This window comes from Tetrao urogallus (genome assembly GCF_951394365.1).
Source record: "Tetrao urogallus genome assembly, chromosome: 1".
Taxonomy (NCBI): Eukaryota; Metazoa; Chordata; class Aves; order Galliformes; family Phasianidae; genus Tetrao; species Tetrao urogallus.
In genome coordinates, this window is record NC_136813.1 from 72572547 (window position 1) to 72595147 (window position 22601).

Here is a 22601-nt window from a genome sequence, read left to right on the forward strand (position 1 = left end):
CACAACCTCCCTGGGCAGCCTGTTCCGGTGTGTCACCACCCTCTGTGTGAAAAACTTCCTCCTCATATCTAACCTAAATCTCCTTTGTCTTGGTTGAAAACCATCCCCCCTTGTCCTATCATCTCCACCCTTGTAAAATGCTGTTCCCTCTCCTGTTTGTATGCTCCATTCAAGAGCTGGAAGGGCAGAGTGAGGTCTCTTCAGAGCCTTCTCTTCTCCAGCTCAACAAGCCCAGTCTCCTCAACCTTTCCTCGTAGGAGATGTGTTCCAGTCCTCTGATCATCTTAGCGGCCCTCCTCGGGACCTGATAGAAGAGCTCTGCATATTTCTTGTGCTGGGGGCCCCAGGCCTTGGATGCAGTCCTCCAGACGGGGCCTCGCAAGAGCTGAGTAGAGGAGGACTACCATCTCTCTTTCCTTGCTGGCCTCCCCTGTTCTAATGCAGCCCAGAACACAGTTGGCTTTCCAGGCTGCAAGCGCACCCTGCTTGCTCATATCCAGTTTCTCGTCACATAACATCTCCTGCCAGTGACAGACGGATGGATGAACATATTGGCCATTCAGGATGCACATGGAAACTCAAGCAGTTGGAAACAAACCTTTAAAACCACTGCAGAATATTCTGATAGAAGCCCTCCACGCAACCAGCTTCACCAGTTTGCAGTGCTGGTCTCTGTGCTTTTTGCTGTTGGTCTGTTACTCAAGGAACATCATTTCCATCACAGCAGCCCATCTTGGGGAGGAAGTCCTTAACCGGTCAGAGCCATAACTAATCATCCCTTGCTTTCTAGACTTCCAAGAATAATGTGATCTAATTCTTCTTGGGCAGGAAATGCTCGAATAAGATGTTAGAGTCTGTTCCATAATTCTGAACAAACCAATTGATTCAGCTACGATAAGGAAGAGTGTCTGAACTTTTGCCACCTCCCATTTGGCTTTTACAAGCCTATTACCAGAGAGATTTTTTATATTAATAATATGAATATAAATAGTGGTTTTATTTATTTATTTATGATTAAAGATATTAATAAGAATAGTGTTACAATGAATTACAATTTGAATTTGAATTACAATTCAAATACAATTACAATTCTCTATGTGATTAATGGTATCTCTTTGCTTTGCTTCGCTTCTCTTTTGCTTCGCTTCTCTTCTCTCTTCGCTTCTCCGCTTTGCTTCTCGTCGCTTCGCTTCTCCTTCTCCTTCTCCTCCCTTCCTCTTCCTCTTTGTCTTTCTCTTTGTTCTTCTACCGCCTCCAGCGTTGAAGGCAAAACTCTCTTATTCTTTTCCACGTCTCACTAGAAAAAGGAGAGTCTCAGGTTGTGACTTGTGACCTCAAACAGACTCCAAGCTGCCTCCTCCCTGGATTCCTCTGGCAGAGGCCAGCTACAAGTGTGACCTCAGGCACAGCAAAGGCGGGAGTGCCAGTACCTGTCTGTTGGCCCCAGCGGCCGGGAGAAGTTGCTCATGACAGCCTCAGTGTGACAGCGGGTGAGGATGACCACCGCCTGGCACAGGAAGGGCAGGAACGTGCTCTGCTGCGCAAACGATGTGATGCTGCGCAGGATGTAGAGGATCGGAGGCACCTGAAGGAAGAAGGGGAGAAAGAATGACTTGCTGCATCCTGGACTCTGCAGGGCCTAGCCATGTGCAATGGCCAGAACAAGTCCAAGACACGTGGGAGAAAGTCTCTTACGTTCCAACTGATGTCCTTCCCGTGCATCTGCAGGAAGGTGGTCATCCACTTCCCACACGCACGCACACGCACTCCGTTGGCTTTCCGGATCGTCTCCTTGATGGCCGCCATGAAGTCAACGGTGCGTTCTAGGGGGAAGTTTCTGCACACGATCTGCAGAGAAATGAGAAGCGGGAGAGATCCCATCACTGCTCTGCTGCAGCTCTTCCAAACACCAAGCAGTCTTGAGGGCATTCTTAGCTCAGCGGCTTGCCGCTCATTCAGGCGGCAATCACAGCGCTCCTGCTGTCTGTACCCTGCTGTTTCTACGGAAGGCGGTTGAGCCTTCTCTCAGCTTCTGCACCCATGGTGTTTGCTTACAAGCAAAGCCTACCTCCCAGCAGCCACAGTCACACATGCACACACACACGCACGGTCACATACACACACACAAACGCATGTCGTGGCATCAGCTCCTTGCTCTGGGTGCCTGAAGGCCAGGCGTAGCTCAGAGCCTCCTGCTACTTGCTGAGAAAAGCAGTCTCAGGGTGACAGCTCATTTTGGAAATGGTGTCAGAGGCTGGGAGCAGCATAGGGCCATGCAGAATTCTACGGACAGAGATCCCACCACCCCTTCTTGGGTCCACTTACTCTTGCCATTTTGGACGTGGTCTGGAGCTGAGAGGCGATGCTGCAGGCATGCAGCCCCTCGCACAGGCTCCCGATGTCACCCGTCTCAATGACTGTGTTGACTGTTTTGGCTGGAAAGAGCAGAGGGAGAAAAGGGGAGTCATGCTTCTGGAAACAGGACCGCTTTCCACGGGGGAAAGACAGAGGACAGGATGGGGACAAGAGGTGAACCGTGCACGGTGCCTCTCCCTCCTGTCAAGAGGGCGCAGCCCGTGGGGCTCTGGTAGGGCTACGGAGGAGGGCAGAGGGCTGGAGCACGCCTGCTCCACTCACCTTGGATTCGCAGAAGGGAGCTCAGACAGGTGACGGCCAGCTGGCGGGATGCGGGCATGGGGTCACACGTCAGAGGCGCCAGCAATCCCACCAAGGAGCCAAAGTGCTCACAGGCATCTCCTCTCTGCAGGGGTGAGAGGCAGGAACAAAGCTGTAGACGGCCCCAGCTCTCCCCAGCTTCTCCCATCGGTGGCTTCCCCACGCCATGACACAGCATGCACAGCTGGGCGGAGCTCACCTTCCAGCTCAGGGGCACCGGGGAGGGAGCAGGGGGCATGCGGTGGGGCTCTTTACTCACTTGAAGCTCTTCACAAACAGACAGCAGCTGGGAGCAGGTCTGCAGGGCCCTCTGGCGCTCCCACACCTTGGTGGATACCATAGATTTCTGCAGGACCTGGGGTAGAGCATCTGTCTCACTGAGGACGTCATTTCCTTCCCTTCCTGCCACCCCTCTCCCTGCCCCTCCTTTCCCAGCCCTTTCCCTCAAGGCCTCCCGCCTCACTGAGCACCGGCACTGCTGCTCCCGCAGCACATACTCACGTGGACTATGTTCTGGAAGAAGCCGCCGCTGGGCTCTGTCTCCAGCAGGACCACCATGAGCCGGCCCAGAGCTCTCAGTGATGTTTGCTGAAGCTGAAAGCAGAAGAGGGGAGTGACGTGTAGCATCACGGCTGCTGCCAGAGCAGAGGTTGTGTGTGCTGAGGTAGGGTTCCGACCGAGAGGTGGCCGGGAAAGTTACGGCAGGTTACCTGCAGGTACTGTGCTGCGTGCTGTGACTTCCTGATCTTCAGCATCATCCCTGCTGAAGGATATGTCACGATGTTCTTGCAGCACAGGACCAACATCTCACGCATGTCTTTGCTTTCGAAAGAGGGCTTCAGCTTGCTGAGAGGAGGAAAAAAGGAAGAGAAATCAGAAAGGGCCTTTACCAGTGCTCTCCAGACTGGTTCCGACAACATCTGAGTTTCTCCCAATCAACAGCTACAAAGCCAATACCCCCAGCTCATGCTGCTGAGCACTGCCTTCAGTTCCAGCAGCGCCCACCTCCTCCCCAGCAGCAGTGAACCACCTCCCGCTCTGGAGGGAAGGAGACCCCAGCTCTCCCTCTCTTCCCTGCCAGGGGACAGGAGCACCAGGGCCTTTCTCCCTGCCCAGAACCTCAACTTCGCTGGGCACAACAGCCCAGCCATCTCTCCTGCTGTAGATGCAGCTCCTCCCTCCCTGCCCCCTCCGGGCCCTCAGGAGCTACCCAAAATGGGGACCACCATCCTGCCTTGTGACCTCAGCCCTTACCTCAACTGCTCCAGGGCCAGAACCACCTTGAGAGGCACTGGGGAGACAGGCATGCCCGAGTAATACCTCTTCATCAGGTCCTGCAAGTCCCAGAGAGACCGTGTCAAAGTGGGCAAGGGGCACACAAGAGCTGTTCCACCCGGCCTCAAGACAGGCACAACTGCCACACACCAGCCCCATCACTTTCCCATGGAAGCACTGCAGGATGCAGCAGCTGGTGCACCCAGCCCGCTGCCCGGCCCCTGCCTGCCAGCACCCAAGGTCCCCACCAGCTGGAGACGTGTGGCTGCTGGACACCTGCATGCCCCCAGGGAAGCGAGACTTGTGGTGCAGCCCAGAACTCCTCTGCACACAGCCCTGTCTCTAGGCACTCACCATCAGGATCTCCAGCAGCTTGCTCTTCAAGGAGGGGTTAAAGCTTGCAGAACCACCCACAGCTTGGAAGGCAGAGCTGCAGTCGGTGATGCTCTGCACCAGCGCGAGGTTGTTCTGCAAGTCCTGAGGAGCAAGGGACAAGAACGTTCTTTGAACTGCGGGAAGGGACAAGGGCTGCAAGGGGGACACGGGGAGACAACGCTAAGGGAAGGGCTTGGATCTTCATGTGGACACAAACCCTTCCCCGAGGGACTTTGGAAAGGAAAGGCCCATCTCAGCATCCCCCCCACGTGGAGGGGCTGCAGCTGGGCGCTCAGACACCCTGGCATGCTTCTTTGAGCTCTCACCCGGCAGCTGTAGAGCATCAGGATGTTGCCCACGATGTCTCCCTCCAGGTGGGCGAGCAGCTGTTCCTTGGAGGCACGCAGTGCCACGCTGCCGTGGGCGAGCATGAGAGCGCTGCGTGTGGCATGAGCTCTCGTGCTGTCCAGCTCCATCTGTGTGGGAAGAAATGCCTTGAGACACTCGCTAACGGCCCCCAGTGCCCCGCGATGCACCTGGGCTCCCAAGGCAGGAGCTGCAGGGAAAATAAGGCTGAAGAATGCCAAGATGGAAACCCGTAACGCTTTACCTTCTTGCGCCTGGAAATCCTGGCATTGCGGCCTTTGCACAGCCTGGACGCAAACATGGTGAGCGTGGCCAGGACTGTGTGGAAGTTGTTCTCAGCAGCATGGCTGAGAAGAGAGATGATTCCCTGCACAAAAGAACAAGGGGCCGTTGGCACAGGCCTGAATCTACAGGTCCTCTCCTGAGCAAAATGGCAGCAGTGAGGAGATAGGAAGGCCTGGAGCAGGGCCAGGAAAAGCCCCCTGCCCCAGGGCCAGAGCAGGGCCTGGAGGAGCTCGCAGGAGCTGGAGGAGAGAAGAGCTCACCTGGGCCTCACATGGCTCCTCCGCGTTTGCCTCCTCCAGGTGCTGCAGCAGCTTCTCCTGCACGTGGAGGACTCCCTGACAGGATCCCAGCACTGTGCCCAGAGCCTTGTACAGGAATGACTGCATAGGAAAGGAAGGGAAGGAAGGAGCTGAGATGTGGCAGCAGCTTAACGTGCTGGGGGAGGGCCAGGTGGGGAGGACCCACGCTCCCACGCTGGGAGTCGCTGAGAGCAGCTGCAGGGCCCAGCTTTAGCCATCCCCGGGCAGATTGCAGGGAAAGGCCTCTGGGGGGCACAGACTGGGCAAGCAGCATCAGCATCCCGCGTGAGCAGAGCACCAGCCGCAGCCCCAGCCCCAGCTGGACACCTGCAGCTGCACCGCTGGGTAGAGCCGGGGGGAACTCACCTTTTCTGCAGAGCTGCTGGCAGAGCTGCTCAGCCGCCGGCTCAGCTCACTGCTCAGGGCCTCGGTCCACGCCTCATCATCTGCCGTGTCCACTGACGCCCTCAGGAACTGTTGGAGAACAGGAGAAGACAATGTTCCCTTGCCCTTTGCCTCTTCCCTCACTCCCAAGTCGCCGCAGCCTTCTGAGGAGAGGTGCCTGGAAGAACAGTGCCTCTCCCAGCTCCCCCAGCGTTCCCTCCATTAAAGCCGCCCGCCCTCTTCTCCTCAGACCCCCCTGGGCTTGGCACAGAGCGGAAGAGGCAGCGCCACAAAGGCGTGCGGCCGCTCCGCAGCATCGCTTGAGAGGCTGTTCCTGCTTCAGAGCACATTGGAGGAGAGACCTGGGGTCTTGGAATGGGACGAGGAACACGTGGTGCAAGGGCAGGGAGCAGCAGCAGGGCAGAGCGTGACTTACTTTGGACATCCCTCTCACAGAGACGTCCAGGGATCCCAGGATGTCCATGCACAGCTCCTGGAGAGCTCCTTCTTCCTGGGCTTCCCGGGCAGAAAGGTCTCCGGCTGCCTGCACGACAGTGGTGTTGAAACACTGGTTATGCTCAGTTCTCAGGAGCCTCTCGGGAGGCTCAGGCGTGGCCCCAGCAGTGCTTCTGTGCCACCCTCCGAGCAGCACGGGTCTTCCCAAAGAAGATGCTGCCCACTGCCCTTACCCTTCTTCCTGTGGTGCGGCTGAACTCCCTGAAGATGTGCCCCACCACATCCCAGGCTGAGCAGCTCCAGATGTTAGAACTCAGCAGATCCTTGATGAAATAAAGAACAGCCGTCCTCACCTGCCAGAGAACAATTGTGGGTGTGATTTTCCTGGTCAGAAGGCAAAGGGAAGCCAGCTGCTCATCAGGGCAGCCCTTTGGGCATGAGCAGAGAATCAAGAGCAGAGGAGAAGCTTTGGCTTGTGACGTGAGGGCCAGCCTTAGCACCAGGCTGTGCGCTTTCCATGCACAGCACAGGGACCTGCCCGCTCCACTCGGCCTGCTCTCCCCACAGGAGCCATCATGACCTTGTGGTCAATGCTCCAGCACCTCTCTAGTCACCCCAGCCCTGCCCGTGCTGGCAGCAGCATCACCACCCCAACAGCACTTTCTTTTCCCAAACCAGCTCACCCAGATGCTGGGGTCATTGCACAGACGCTGCTGGTTTCTTCTTTCACCTGCACAGCAATGACTAGCAAAGGAAAAAGAGAAGGAGAAATCAATACAGGGAAAGCCAGTGTAGTCCACCTTCTATCTGTCCACGCAAAGGTGAAATTAAGCCTTTATGTGCAACAGGAACTCTTCTGAGACCCCACCCCATGCACCCTACCCAACCCCCTTCCCCAGCACCAGAGAGCTGCACATTGCTACAGGGTCAAGTCACGCATTCCCTTACTCTCGTCAGGTGCTGGATCTGGCAAAGCTTTGCTGGAAGCTTTTGCTTCTCGCTTTAGCCGTGAGACGGGAGGCTTCTTGACCGTCTGCTTGATGGTGCGGCTTTTGGCAGGTAACTTTTTTCCTTAAGAAAGAGATAACAAAGCATAGGAAAATGTGCACTTCTTTCCCCTGGTAGATCAGCACCCCAGCTCCACTGAGAAGCCACAGGCCAGGGACCAGCGCAACCAACCAGCAAACTACACCATCATCAGCTGCCAACTGGTTACTTAAAAAACAAAAAAGGAAAGGAGCTATTGAAGAAGAACTCTACATTCCCCATTTCAACATATGCTCCTCCGTGTTGTCCTTCATTAGAGATAATGGACTTCAGCATGTGCTTAAATTCCCAGGAGTTGGTCCTGTTGGAGTCCATCCAAGATTTGCTTACCTGTCTGGGTCTAGCCCTAAGAAATGGGCACGGTGGCTCCAGGGCATGGACACTGTAGCATTGATATTTTCAATTTTAGCTGACGTTTTTACTTAGGTTCAGGGTCTGTGTACTCTTTAGATGTCCATTCCTCTCCACCACCCAGGAATGAACTCCTTGCCCGTCTATGCATGACTTGCCATATCTACTGCAACAACGACAGCAACGAGGACAAGGTAGAACAGTGACACGGTCCAGCCCCACTACTGGCCTCTTCAGCCATCTTAAGGCTTTCTTTCCTTCAGCACAAAGCAGCTTTCTGGCTGCCCTCCAGCTGTGGCCAAGAAACTCCCTCTTACCACAGACATGGTGGGAAAGCAGCACACCTCACGCCTGGAAACAAGCGCCATTTGTACCTCAGCCAACAGAAAAGACTGTGAGACAGAGCCTTCCCACACACACACAGCGCTCTGCTCTTGGGTAATGGGGGCGAGTAAGAAGGATGAAGCTGAGCTGTCACACCCAGAGCTGACTGAGAGCAAACACAGCAAGACAAGGCCTCTCTCTCCTGCTCTGATCATACACAGGGTTCCTCTCACTGGGCCCAGCCTGCGAGCGAGCGGGAGGGCACTAATCAAACATCACTCACTCTTCTTTCCATAGGGTTTCTTCCTATTCTTGGGCACCTCCTTGGCCTTCACTGGAGTTGTGAGCTCTGCCATAGAGACGAGAGGGAAACGAAAGCCAAGTCCCACAACCAGTAGGTAACTGGGATGAAGTGATATAAGCGAGAAACAAGATACACCCGTCCCCCCGAGTCAGCGCCCTCTTCCCCAGACAACCGGCTGAGGGGAAAGCAAGGCCCTAGTGCAGCTGTTGTCTGTGCTTCCACGTGAGGGCACAGGGTGACAGGCTGGGGCAGCACGGGGAGAGAGGCCTAGTGCATGTTGGGCAGGAACAGGCAGAAAAAAAGAGCTCTGTAGCTTGGATGCAAAAGGAAGTGATCTGCAGAGGTGAGGCAATGGCCTCCCTGTGACAAGGAAAGGAACAAACTCTTGAGAGGGAAACTCTTACCTTTCACAGAGTCAGAGAAATTATGAGATAAGGGAGCGGTGCCCAAGGTGCCCCTGCTACCTGGCTAAGGCTGTAGCGTGCTTAGTAAGAGGGAGCTGTGCAGGGACAGGACCACCTGAACTCTACCCAACTTCAGCACAAGCAGGTCTCTGTTGGTGTGCAGGTGGGGATGCCGAGGGGAAACCTGAGCCAACCTCAAACCTCACGTTGTTTGCTCCTCACCACAGACTCCTTCCTCTGCCAGTTGCAAGCTTGTGCGGCTGCAGAGAAGGACTTGTGGGAGCCAGCACAGCCCAAGCTGTCAAATGGGCCAAAACGAGGAGCCGCTCACACAGAAGGAGGGAGGACACCTTTGCCTCCAGCATTAGAAACCAGAGTCAAGTCTTCACTCACCTGGAACAACAGGCAGCTGAAGCTGGTAACCTGTCAGCTCGCACCACCCCACAGGATAGATGTCTGGAGACTCACAGTCCACCCACTGGTCATACTCGTTGTCCCAGCCATCAAAATGGATGCTGAGCAGACGGTGCACTACACGCTTCACCGTGGCCACACATATGAGCCGGGGTTCCATCAGATCCACTGCTTCCACCTTCATGCCTGCCTTGAAGCCACGCTTTGGGCAGTCCTGAGTGCATTAAAAAGATAAAGGAAAACTCAAGACAATTGCATCCAGACCAAAGCCATACTGGACAGCAGTTCCCTACAACAGCTACAGGCTTGCCTACAGCAAGCAGAAAGAAAAAGCCCACTCTCAAGCCTGAACACAGCCAGAAATTGCTGACAGAGGCTGCAGGATCTCCCTCCCTCTCTCCCTGGAGACCTTCAGAAGCCATCTGGATGTGGGCCTAGGCACCCTGCTCTAGGTGTCCCTGCTCAAGCAGGTTGGAACAGATGGACGCAGAAGCCCCTTCCAGCCTCAACTACTCTACAACAGACAGAACTCTTGTGGCCTTTCTTGCTGACTACAGACACATCTCTTCTCCTGGGCAGCACTCACTGTGTTGAAGAGCCGTGCCGGAACAGATCTTGATTTTGTCATTTCCAGGTAACTTTCCCAGTTGAAAGTCTTTGCATCTTGGCCTGAAGGAGGAAGAAGAGGTCAGAGAAAAAACACAACCACCGGGCAGATCAGCTGAGAGAAAAGGCAAGAAACAAGCACAGTAGCTACCTCCAAAGCGTGTAAATCTGATTTGGACATACTCTTAGAGTACAGATTCCATGGCAGTCCAGCACCTCCCTCCAGTGGGCAGAGAGAAAAGATGCAACACCCATGTCAATCACATATCAGACCACAGAAATAGGTGAGGAGAAACAATCAAGAAGGGATTTGATCGCACATCGAAAGCAAGCCACTAAAAGCAATCTTTATCCCACCCACAGCAACATCAAAGGAAGACAGGATAGCACTACACAAAACGCTGCAACACAAATTCAGAGTAGGCCTTTTTGGGCATGGCCAGGTGAGGCAGTAAAATCCACTCTTAGAGGGATGGCATATCAGACTCGATTTATTTGTGCAAGAAGAGGTGGCTCCTGCCATTTCTAGTGGTCCGAGTCACAGAGCAATAGCTCTAGTTATCACTTCCCAGCGCTGTTATCCTTTACACCTCTGGTTATTCACCTGGAATTGTACACCTGTCCCCATGATCCTTCAGGTGCTAAACTAACAGTGATGCCCTCTGGAGACGTTCCTTCATTTCACCAAGACTCGGTACTGAGTGAGAGCTTTTCCTCCAGTCAGCTATATCTCAAAAACCAGGAAGGGTGGAACTCAGAGGTTTTGATTCATCTCAATCTGCCACTTCCCAGAAAAGCCCAGTCCAGCAGATTCTGTGCACAGGTTTTTGCCACAGGCCAGAATCCAAATCTCACCTTTTGGAGGGGTCAGATCAATGTTGTTCTTCTGACAGAAGTTGGCAGGGAAGATGGCATGTGAGGAAGCATGATAGCAGAACCAGTCAGAGCCATCATCAGATGTGGCTCCATCAACGCTGATCATAAGATATCCATCCAGGAGCACCTAAGATAGGAGTGAAAGGCAAAAGTGCTCTAAAGTCTCTCCTTTCAAAAGATCTCACAGCACCCACAGCTGAACCACCATTGCCACTAGACAGTGAAATGCAGTATTTTTTAGTATGTTTTAGTTTATTTTAATATATTTTAGTATATGCTCCAGGATCCACAGAAGCTTCTCCTGATACGTCAACCAGCATAAGCTAATCCTCAGAGCAGCAACTGCTGCAGGACTGGAACTGACACTATCAGTTTTATGATCAGGGCTCCACCATAAAGGTTGGGAGCTCTGCTGTCCCCCAAAACCAGATCCTACTGGCAGCCCAGAGCCCCCTCTACACCGGACACACTGTGAGTTTGTTACTGGGCTGAAGGGAAGGTCACCCAATCCAGCTGTAGGCAGCTACTTACAGCAGTGAGACTCGTTTCACAACGTCCATTGCAGCTAATTAGTACTGACAAAATATTGTAAGCACAACTGCCCCCAGTCTCTCAGCATTCTGAAGAGCTGGCTAAAGGGAATATTTTCCAGTCAAAAGTTTTTTGGATTCCCCCTGCCAGACCCCAGCTATCACAGCCTTCTGCGTGGGGTTCTGTTACAGCAGTTCCCTTCTTGAGGGAAATCCCAAGTAAACCCCGCTTTGGGAGATGCAGAGCACCCTCGTGAGGAAACCTGGAGGAGCAATTTACTTTCCAATACCAGCCCAGAAGGAAAGCCCACCCACTATCACCTCATCAGCACAGATAGTCAGAGATGCATTTATCCTCAGCTTCCCAAACCTATGAATGCTGCCCATTAGAAGATATATGCCACTACCCTTCATCAGTTCTCTTTCCTCAAGGCAGCACTACAGATGGCTCTCCTTACTGCAGATAGGATCTTTCCTACTGCATGCCAAGGTGTGAAGGTTGTTGTCAGTCACACACCTTGGACAGTTAGCTCATAGATCACACATGCTCATCTTCTTGCTGTTCAGGTAGATGTGAATGGCCAGCTACTGATCTCATCAGCCTGCTAGACCTCTGAGCTAATGCCCCAATTCACACCCTCCATATCCTAGCTGCCCACCTTTCTCTTGACAGCTCCACTTTACAGCTCTCCTGTCTCCCAGGCAAAATTCTACCCAGTCCTACCCATTTGCAAAGACCTGAGGAAAGGCTGGAATGTCTCAGATAAAGCCAGAAGACCTCTTCCCCACCCAGAACTTACCTTGCAAACAGTGGCCACACAAACGTTGCCCAGATCCAGAGGGTCAACGGCCTCCAGTTTCATGCCTTCCTCAAACCAGCCACCTTCAGCATATACAGCACGAACCTACAGGAGAGCCCCAGAACACCATGTACTGTCAGGGGTGTGGGACAGCCCCATCCTGACACCAACTGCCCCAGATGCAAACCGGATTAACACAAGAAGGGAGGGGAAATAAAGAACTAAAATACAATGTAAAGAGGCAGACAGCACAATACTGCCCTTATGCCAGCAAGTTGGAAGAGCTTACCCTTCGGCTGGGCTCACCACAAAACACCAAGAGAGGTGATCTCCAGAAGAGATCCTTCCCCTCTGGTAGCCAGCTCTTAAATAGGTCTAGGAGGAGTGGAGCCTGGCTCCACCCCTTCCGGCAGCACAGGTGAAATGCCTTCACCTGTGCTCCTCTGGCAGACTCATGGCTCGCCTCAGGTGATCAATCAGAGGTTCAGGCCGTGACTCAGTAGTTCCCATACACTGTCCTACCTTCTTAAACAGGTAGGGAACAGCATCGCAGTAAATCTTCCGGAAGGTGGGGTGGTTTGCCATGTCACTGCGCTTTTCTTCTGTAAGGAATGGGGGAAAAAAAACACAAAAGAAGTGAGAAACCTGCAGCAAATGCAGCAAGAAAACATGCTGGCTATCAGTTATCTGTGAGAACTCAAAAGCTAAACAAGATCAGATCAGATGAATAAAAGCAGGTCAATCCCTCTACATCTTCCTACAGCAGGCTGTGATACAGAGCTCATACAAAAACAAATGCCTCCTGATCTTCCACCACGATGGGACTGGTGTTAACAGTAGAGCCGGGCAGCAAATAGCAAACCAAAAGATGCATGTGGGAGCCTGATCCCTACCTGTCTTCTTCATGCTTTGGCCCACTCTCCGTGACCAGCCCACAGGATGGATGAGGGGACTCCACATGTGGCACCAGAAGTCATCATTGCTGTCACCATCTTCATAGAGGAGTCTCGGTCTACCCCCGATGACAGTGTCCACCACTGCCATGCGTGTCTGGGACACGTGGTTCTTATCCACCACCTCCACCCGCATGCCCTGCCGGAACGGGTACTTCATGCTCTCTGCCATCTGGCAACAAGAAGAAGAGGTGAGGCGATTGGGGACCTGGGTGTCCTGGTGGACGACAGGTTGGCCATGAGCCAGCAGTGTGCCCTTGTGGCCAAAAAGGCCAATGGCTTACTGGGGTGCATTAAAAAGAGCGTGGCCAGCAGGTCAAAGGAGGTGATCCTCCCCCTCTACTCTGCCCTGGTAAGACCTCATCTGGAGTACTGCGTCCAGTTCTGGGCTCCCCAGTACAAAAAAGACAGGGATCTCTTGGAAAGAGTCCAGCGGAGGGCCACGAAGATGGTGAAGGGCCTGGAGCATCTCCCCTATGAGGAAAGGCTGAGTGAACTGGGTCTGTTCAGCCTTGAGAAAAGGAGACTGAGAGGGGACCTGATCCAGGTCTATAAATATCTAAGGTGTGGGGGGCAGAATGGCGAGGCCGGACTCTTTTCAGTGGTGAGTGGAGACAGGACAAGGGGAAATGGCCAGAAATTGGAGCATAGGAAGTTCCGCACAAACATGCGCAAGAACTTCTTTACAGTGAGGTGACGGAGCACTGGAACAGGCTGCCCAGGGAGGTGGTGGAGTCTCCTTCTCTGGAGATGTTCAAGACCTGCCTGGATGCCTACCTGTGCGACCTGGTGTAGGGAACCTGCTTTGGCAGGGGGGTTGGACTCGATGATCTCAGGAGGTCCCTTCCAACCCCTACAGTTCTGTGATTCTGTGATTCTGTGATTGCACACAGTGCCTTCCTTCCCCAAAGACTTCAAAGAAACGGCTTTCCCCTTCACACACACTCTGCTCAGCTCATTTCACTGCCCAAAGCTGCCCAAATCTCTGGGAAGTGTTGCATGGGGCTGAATTCATCAGAGGCACAGGGAGCTGCCAGCCCCACAACATGACAGCATGGCTGGGCACATCCACCTTAAATCTCCCTTGGTCCTGTGGCTTTACAACAGGTACCGCAGACCAGGAGCCATGCTTAGCCAGCATGTGGAATATTATGCAAGGTGAGAAAAATATCACTTCTCTGTTCAGCAGGAACTGAATGGGGAGTTGCGTGCCTTTTTCAGCCCTAAAAGAGGCCATAAAGGTTTCAAGGGTGGGAACAGAGAGGTACAGCTTCCCAAAGGATAAGAGGATTTTCAGTAGACTTCAAGAGGTCAGGTCCTTATTTTCGCTATCTTACTGTGATCAAAGGTTGAGCAACATGATAAACCACCTGCCAACTCTACCTCCAACACTGGAGTTATGCTACAGACAGACCCAATGAGTCACTGGCTGCCTCCTGATGGACTATTTGGAGACCTGCAACTTGTTGATAACAGCCTATCTGTACTCACCTGCAAATACCCAAAGGCACTTATAGAACACCTGACTTTTTGGCACTGGAGATCTCAGAGTGCTATAGAATTACTCAGAGCACTCTAAATGGACTCTGACACTTCAATCAGCCTAAACTGAATGCCCATCTCTGAAGGGAAGGTACTCCCCATTTCTGCTCATCAGGTGGGAGTGGAATGCTGGGAGAAGAAACACACAGACAACATCTGCCTGCCTCCAACACCTTCCATAGCGTGAGCTCTCTGCTGTGTTCCACGAACAAGCAGCAAAAACCATCTCAGCTTCCTGAGAAGCAATAAAGGAAGCACCGCCTTCACCAAGGTCTCACCTTGATGTGGAAATCCACCGGGATGGTCCTGGCTCCCACCAATTTTTTCATGAGGTAGCTTCTCCAGTCAGTGTACTTGGCATGGATAGCTAGACATGCAGAAGGGAAAAAGCATATCTTTATGACCAAAGGACTGTGCTACACCCTTCCTCTTCAGTGAGGAGAGTTCATCTGTACTAGAAGGCTTTCACACTCCAACACTCTCTCTGCTCTCAGACAGACTCTACTCTGCAGCTCACCCTCACGATGGCCTGTGAGGGATCACCACCACAGAAGGGACTGCGCCAAGCTGACATCCAGCTCCACCCATCTGGATGTGGAAGTGGTATTACAGGGAACATGTAAGTCATACCAAACAAACCCACTTGCCAGAATCTTGCTAAAATAGCCTCCTTCTCCTAACTGCTAGCTGAACAAGAACTGGAGCCAGTGTGTTGCTCAGAAACAGCATCCAAGATGAACCTCCAAAAACTAAACACAGTTTCTGTGAAGGTCAGAAGGAAGAAGGACTACATTCATTAGGATCTGTTCACAGATGTGACACAGCAGCTCAGCACCCAGCAGCCCCCTGGGTCAGCCACAGGGAGATGCAGGGTGAACAACCCCAACTGTCACAGCAGAGCACAAGTAGAGCTGTGGGTAGGAGTGTCCATCCCACTGTACCATGCATAACCAAAGGCAGCCAAGCCAGTGTTCTGGTCTCTCTTGTCCCACACTCACTCTGTGGTGGCACCAGGATCTTGCTGTTGATGGCACACCAGCCGATGGGATGAATATCCACTGTGCCTAAATTGCACCAGAAGTCATGGCCATCATCATTCTCAAAGCCCTCATATCGCAGAAGGGCCCTGTATCCTGTCAGGATAGAGAAGACAACCAGAGAAAGGCATCAGGGACATAATTTCTCTTCTCTGTCTTGGGTACTACAGGTTTATCCCTACAACAAGGAATTCAGAACTCCGCACAGGTTATCAGAGCTTCTCCAACCATTATGGAGGTGGAACAGTCCTTGCAAAGGACCCCAGCAACCAGAAAAGGAATCAGATGCTGTTTTCCTCCCTCTTCTATACCACGGTATTTCCTGTTCCAAAATCCCTCAGCAATTTCTTTCTATGAAGAAAGGTCGAGGGAACTGGACTTGTTTAGCTTGGAGAAGAGAAGGCTCTGGGGGGACATCATTGTGGCCTTCCAGTTCTTGAAGGGAGCTTATGAATGGGAGGGGGAACGGCTGTTTACAAGGGTGGGTAGTGATAGGACAAGGGGGAATGGTTTTAAACTGAAACGGGAGGTTTAGGTTAGATATTAGGGGGAAGTTTTTCACTCAGAGGATGGTGACACAGTGGAACAGGCTGCCCAAGGAGGCTGTGGATGCCCCATCCCTGCAGGCATTCAAGGCCAGGCTGGATGTGGCTCTGGGCAGCCTGCTCTGCTGGTTGGCGACCCTGCACATAGCAGGGGATTGAAACTCAATGATCATTGTGGTCCTTTTCAACCCAGGCCATTCTATGATTCTATGAATTGCTGAGCTCCAAAGAGCTGATGCTTTACATGACCAGCTATGTTCTTCTCACTCAAGTTTCCCCCAGCAGTCAGCTGTGCCTGGCTGCTGGCATTTGCACTGGAGGCATACCTACAGTCTGGATGACGGATGCAATCCAGTACACTCGGCTGGGGAGCACAGCATCACTGTTCAGCACCTCCACTTTCATACCTTTCACCACGTCATCCCACTGATCAAAGAGCAGCACCTAAAGAATAGAGGCAGCCACAATGGGAAAGGGACATTGGCACTTTCACCTTAGACAAAAGATTTGCGTGCTTTATCCCTCCTGTACCTGCCAGCAGCAACCAAACTGTGACCAACATTTCATTGCGGTGTTTATAGAAGATCCCAAGAGGTAGAAAAGTATTATTTCATTGCTGGCTGTTCTACAATCTCAAATTAGGAGAGCTGCTCTGAAAGTAATGCCTCCTACTTTATTACTTGGCCCACAGTGATATAGCAGCAGAGGCTGTACCTTCCTGCCAACATTCCATCCCATTCTGTTGCCGCGTGACAGAGGGCAGCAGAGGGGCAGTTTGACAAAATGACATCTGACATGGAAGTGTGGATGAAGCAAAGGTGTGTCACTGAATTCCTCCATGTGGAAAAAACTGCACCCACTGACATTCATTGATGATTGCTGAACAGTTGCAGAGAGTAAACAGTGGATGTGAGCATAGTGAGGTGTGGGTACTGCATTTCAGCACAGGAGACAGCAATGTGAAAGACAAGCCAGGTCCCAGATAGCCATGTATTGCTGCCACACCACAAAATGAAGAGTGTCTCCATCAGCTCATCTCTATGATTCAGCTAATGGTGGTGACCAGGTTTTATAGTGCTTTGTAGTTGAGAATTTGCTCTACCAAATACTGTTCTTGTGCTCTTTGCATCTTTTGTAGTTTCCATGGAACTAAGAGGCATTACTTTTCAGGGTGACCTATCTTGCTGCCATTCTATAATATGAAAATCCCAAATCATCAATAAAATTGCCATTATCTTCCTGATCTATACTCAAAAAAAACAATTTTGTTAATACTAATCACAGATCAAAACGTTAAAAAAAAAAAAAGGAAGCAAAAACAAAACACAGAACAAATTATTTTAACAGAGAGAGAATATAACTGCTATCCTTCCATTTTTTCTGCCTTGGCTCCTTGGCTCACAGGGCTTGCCAATCACTGTCAGAGGAAGCAGACCTGCTGGAGGAACAGTTATTGTTCCTCCTTGCACATCACTGCGTGTGGTACTTACCCACAGAAATCACAGAGGCAGCTGGGAACTGTCTGCCATCCAACCCAGTCAAACCCACCCCAGTAAAGACACATCACCACTGGCAGTACTCCTCTGCTTCCACCCTTGAAATTAAAGGTTCCCCCCATGGGACTCCCTCCCACTCTTGGCTGTGAGAAACCCCAGCTCCCTTCCTCACAAACAGTGCTCAAGAACCCTCTCCCCAGGCCTCTCTCCACTCACCACCACAGAGCCCAGTGCATGCAACGTGTACCACGCACACTGGGAGGCACAGCAAAGAACTCACGTGTTTGAAGCAGCTGACTGGAGCTGCCTTGAAGCCATGTTCCTGCAGGTACTTTCCCCAGTCAAAGCCCAGGTGCTAGAAACAGACAACAGAAGAAAGTAAGGCAAAGAGGTTTATCTAGAAGCACACAGTACTCAATTACCTCCAGACTACAACATGCAACCACACCACCCAGTGAGCAGGGACTCTGTATTCGAGTGCATTTTCCCTGAAGGGGAGCTAGATCCCATAAGTGGTGTCACTTGCTCTTGAGAAATGGAGTTTTGGGGCCACCTCTGGGGCTCCAGCTTCTCTGGAGAAATCAGAGTGAAGCATCTCACAGTCACGCCTCCTAAAGATGTACCTCCTCATGACTTGCCTACACTCACCATCCTGGCCTGTCAACGTCCCATCTGCCAGCTGCCCTGTGCCCTGTGAATGGAGGAAGGCCCCGATCTTGGCAGACCAGGCTGCCTTGTGCAGGACTTTAGCTTTCTTCGTTGGTGGCTTCCCCTACAGAAGAAGGAACATTAGTGGAATAGGAAGAAAGAGAAGCTTGCAACTGGCCAGCAGGAGATGCACATCTCTCCAGAGATGATTTTCAGGTTACTACAGTGCTCTCAGGAACTAGAAGATACAACAAATAAAATATAACTATGTCCTTCCCCAGCTTCTAAGAAACAACACCTCTCAACTGGTATGCTTTTCGCTGGGGGCTTCATCAGAAGTAAGAAACCACTGGTAATAGCAACCTGAGACCTCACTAGACAGCAAAAATCCATTCCTGTACACAGGGGCATTCTGCTCTATCCCCGGGGAAGGAGGATGGGTTTTGACTCACCTGCAGTCTGGCCAGGATGCTGGCCTTCTTGGAGTTCGAGGAGTAACTTCTGGAGCAGGAGACACTGCAGAAACGTTTGGTCTTGGAGAAGAAAGCCTCCCTGGTTCCCACAATCCCACACATCTCGCACACAGCTGAGAGGAAAAGCACAGAAATATGAGCAGTTAGCAGGGTCTATGCTTTACAAGTGACAGATCTAAGCCCAGGCAATCCCCACTGCACATAGCGGGTCCCCCATGTAATCCAGAACCTGCAGTCTCAGTCCAGTTCTGCTCCCAGAGCATACTCAGAAGGAAATCACACACCCTTTGCTTTCCACCAGCCCTTATGCCTTCCATCACACACACCAGAATGGGCACTACCTGGCTCAGAGCCACTGTCTTCTGTAATCCGGCCCGTGGGTAGCTGGTGCACAGGGGAGAGTGGAAGATCTCCTACTTCCCGCTCTGCCACCTCATCATCTCTAGATTCTTCCAGACAGGAGCTGCTGTCACTGCCCATGCTGCTGTTGTAGCTCCGCATGCTGTCATAGCCTCCAAAGATGTCCAAGTCATCCTCTTCCTCCTCTTCCTCCTCCTCCTCACCTTCCTCCTCCACCCTCTCCAAAGATGAAGTTTTGTTGCTAATGGAAGACACCACCTAACAAAAGAAACTAACTGCTTTAAAACAGACATTTTATGCCAAACATTCACAAGCTTGCCTTCACTGCTGGGAGGCCTTCAGGACCACAGAGAAGCCTTGGACTGTGCAAGAAATCCATGCAACAATCTCAAATTCAGGAGTTTAAGGAATCACACAAATCACACAACAGCCTGGGTTGAAAAGGACCACAGCGATCATCGAGTTTCAACCCCCTGCTATGTACAGGGTCTCCAACCATCAGAGCAGGCTGCCCAGAGTCATATCCGGCCTGGCCTTGAATGCCTGCATGGATGGGGCATCCACAGCCTCTCTGGGCAGCCTGTTCCAGTGCATCACCACCTCTGAGTGAAAAACTTCCTCCTAATATCTAACCTAAACCTCCCATCTCAGTTTAAAACCATTTCCCCTTGTCCTTTCACTATCCACCCTCATAAACAGTTGTTCTCCATCCTGTTTATACAGTCCTTTCAAATATGGAGGCCACAACGATGTCCCCCCAGAGCCTTCTCTTCTCCAAGCTAAACAAGTCCAGTTCCATCAACTTCTCTTATAGAAGAGATGCTCCAGCCCTCTGATCATCCTAGTGCCCTCCTCTGGACCCGCTCCAGGAGCTCCACGTCCTTCCTGTACTGGGGGCTCCAGGCCTGGACGCAGTACTGCAGATGGGGCCTCACAAGAGCTGAGTAGAGGGGGACAATCACCACCCTGTTCCTCCTGACCACCCCTTCTTTAATGCAGCCCAGAACACAGTTGGCCTTCTGGGCTGCAAGCGCACACTGGTGGCTCATGTCCAGATTCTCATCCATCAGGACCCCTATGTCCTTCTCTGCAGGGCTGCTCTTAAAGGGTTCTTCTCCCAGTTTGTATAAATACGTGGGATTACCCCAGCCCAAGTGCAGCACCCTGCACTTGGCCTTGCTCCTCCTGCAACAAGTTCCCTTAGAGGAAGACTGTATGCTGTACGTTGCTTCCCAAGAGTAAAAAACACAGCCATGGAACTGCAGTGACATAAAGTTTGAGGAATGTGGGATGAATGCAGGGAACTTCACAGGCACACTGACAAAGACGGAAAGAGCCCGCGTCCTTCTAGGCACTGTCTCTTTCAACAACTGCACACCAGTGCAGACACCATCATCAAAGCCACTGTGAGCTTCCCATAGAGTACCAAGTTACACGCTCTGGCCACCAAAACTAACAAAACATCAGATTTTAGGATATACTACTTTTCTTTTCTGGAAGAGTGGTCGGGCACTGGAATGGGCTGCCCAGGGAAGTGGTGGAGTCACTGACCCTGGAGGTGTTCAAGGAACGTTTGGATTTTGTGTTGAGGGACACGGTTTAGTAAGTACTATTGGTGACAGGTGGATGGTTGGACTGGATAATCTTGAAGGTCTTTTCCAACCTTGGTGTTTCTGTGATCAGCTGGCCAACTTTTTTCAGAGTTGAGTTTATGTCCTCATATGGAAACTGCATAAACCAGAGCTGACCTCAGTTCAGAAGCTGTCTCAACAGGTCACCTTTTATTAAAGAGCCTTTCCCTACAACCACGTCTCTGCATCTGATCACACCTGGCATCCAGGCAGGCTCAGATCCTGAGCTGTTACCGTGAGAGCAGAGAGACGGGAACTGAAGGAGCCGACCAGAAAAGCCTCAAGCTAAGAATAAGGGCAAAACAACCTGAGAAAACGTGTTCGGAATTCGCAAGACAGCAGCAAGAAGACAGCATCAACACAGCGAGCACCGCAAGGGGAGGCACTAGGAACTGTGCAGCTCAGCCCCTTCTGTGCTCGCACCTCCCTTCAGCTCGCAGGAAGCAAAGAACTTCGGATCGCTGCTCCGGAACCAAAAGGGCCTGAAAGCAGAGACGCGCTACCGAGCGGGAACACCCGCAGTGCCCACGTCTCTTCCCCACCCTCACGGCCCGCTGAAGCCACACCGGACGCCACACGGGGAGGCGGACCGCCCGCAAACAGCCGTTACACGGCCGCCACAGCCCGCACCGCGCGCCTCCCGCGGGACACGAGGCGGCCCGGGCCCCGCAGCCTGTGCTGTGGGGCTTTGCACAGCGCTCCGCTGTCGGAGCAGGAGGCCTCTGCCGGCGCCGTCCCGACCCCACCGCCGCTCACCTCCCCCTGCTGCTGTTGCTGCTCCTGCTCCATGGCTCCTAAGACGCTAGCCCGCCTCACGCGCGTGGAGCACATCCCCCCCCAGCAGCCGCGCATCTGATTGGCCGCAGATGGAAGAAAAGAAGCCAATCAGCGAAGAGTTTGTTCCCCCTGCGCTCCCCGCGGGGCACGACGGGAGGCGTAGTTCGATTTCCGCTAGAAGGCGGAAGAGCGTAGTGCCATACGGCGGCTGCACTGTTCCATGTTTCCCGCCTTCCAAAGAGCAGCTGTTGATTCAACCTCAGCTTGCAATCATTTCATGCAAAGACAGCTTCCCTCCCCCCCACCGTAGAAAAGTACCGTGGTCTTAGTTGACGCACTAGCAACATCCCTCATCCCAGCTCCCAGTTAAGAGTAGGCAGGAAGCACTGTCTCTTCATATCTCTAGCATTTGTTGTCTTTCATGCCAAACTTTGGTTTATCAACTTCAATGTGTTGGCACAGAAGATAGAAAAAAAAAAAAAAAAAAGAAAGAAAGAAAGAAAAAGGAATATTTCTACTCTGCTAAGACCCAGCGATGAGTATCTAAACAACAAGGGATGGCTGATAGGGAGGGATTGCTTCCCTCTACTCTGCCCTTGTGAGACTCTGTTTGGAGTACTGTGTCCAAGCCTGGGGCCCCCAGTACAGGAAGAACTGTTGGAGCAGGTCCAGAGGAGGGCCACAACGATGCTTGGAGGGCTGAAGCACCTCTGCTATGAAGATAGACTGGGGGAGTTGGGCTTGTTTAGCTTGGAGAAGAGAAGGCCTGCATTTTCCTTTGACATTCTTACTTCCCCTGAAAACTGCAAAAAAGTATGTAAATGCTCCATCCCCACATCCAGCTCTCCTACATTTTTCATAGCAACATGGAACTATTTGAGTTGGAAGGGACCTTTAAAGCTCATCTAGTCCAACTCCCCAGCAGTGAACAGGAAGGACAGCTCCATCAGGTTGCTCAGAGGCCTGTTCAGCTACTTCCCATACTGATGTTGCTGTCCACCAAATCCTGCAGTGGGAAACATAGGATTACTTTGTAGCTGATTTACTTGCTGGTTCTCTCAGGGGGAGATTCAATGGCCCTATCCGTGGCCATCATGATTGGGAGCTCCCTTCTTTAACATCCATTACCATTTCAAGACCACTGTCCAAGTCAGTGACCCATGGGCTCACCAAACAATTTTCTGACCAAACAGCAGCAGAATGGTTAGCAGTGAATGTATAGCAGAAAAAAAAAGGCAACTATTAACCTCAAGTTAAGTACCCTGAGCCAATACTTACCTTCTTAACATCCAACTGATACGTAAGTCACCTAGATTGCTTTCTGAGACCCCACTGCCTCTGTGAGAAATTTCTTCCTAGATCCTCCC

The 22601-nt window shown here is 52.1% G+C and overlaps 1 protein-coding gene across 1 annotated transcript; it reads right to left on the bottom strand.

Moving 5' to 3' along the window:
* Nucleotides 1–1399: 1399 nt before the first annotated feature.
* LOC306955618 (lethal(3)malignant brain tumor-like protein 2) lies at nt 1400–21246 on the bottom strand (the record flags this gene model as incomplete). Its single annotated transcript, XM_079546939.1, is given in 32 exon segments — nt 1400–1585; nt 1696–1848; nt 2326–2435; nt 2638–2761; nt 2876–3031; nt 3178–3270; nt 3456–3522; nt 3931–4010; nt 4366–4428; nt 4653–4802; nt 5238–5357; nt 5643–5750; nt 6097–6204; nt 6350–6500; nt 6800–6860; nt 7065–7187; nt 8122–8187; nt 8940–9174; nt 9547–9629; nt 10422–10569; nt 11773–11877; nt 12295–12374; nt 12666–12897; nt 14546–14634; nt 15266–15400; nt 16176–16293; nt 17626–17696; nt 17699–17700; nt 17990–18117; nt 18446–18579; nt 18808–19084; nt 21214–21246. Coding segments are annotated over 32 exon segments (3789 nt in total).
* Nucleotides 21247–22601: the final 1355 nt, after the last annotated feature.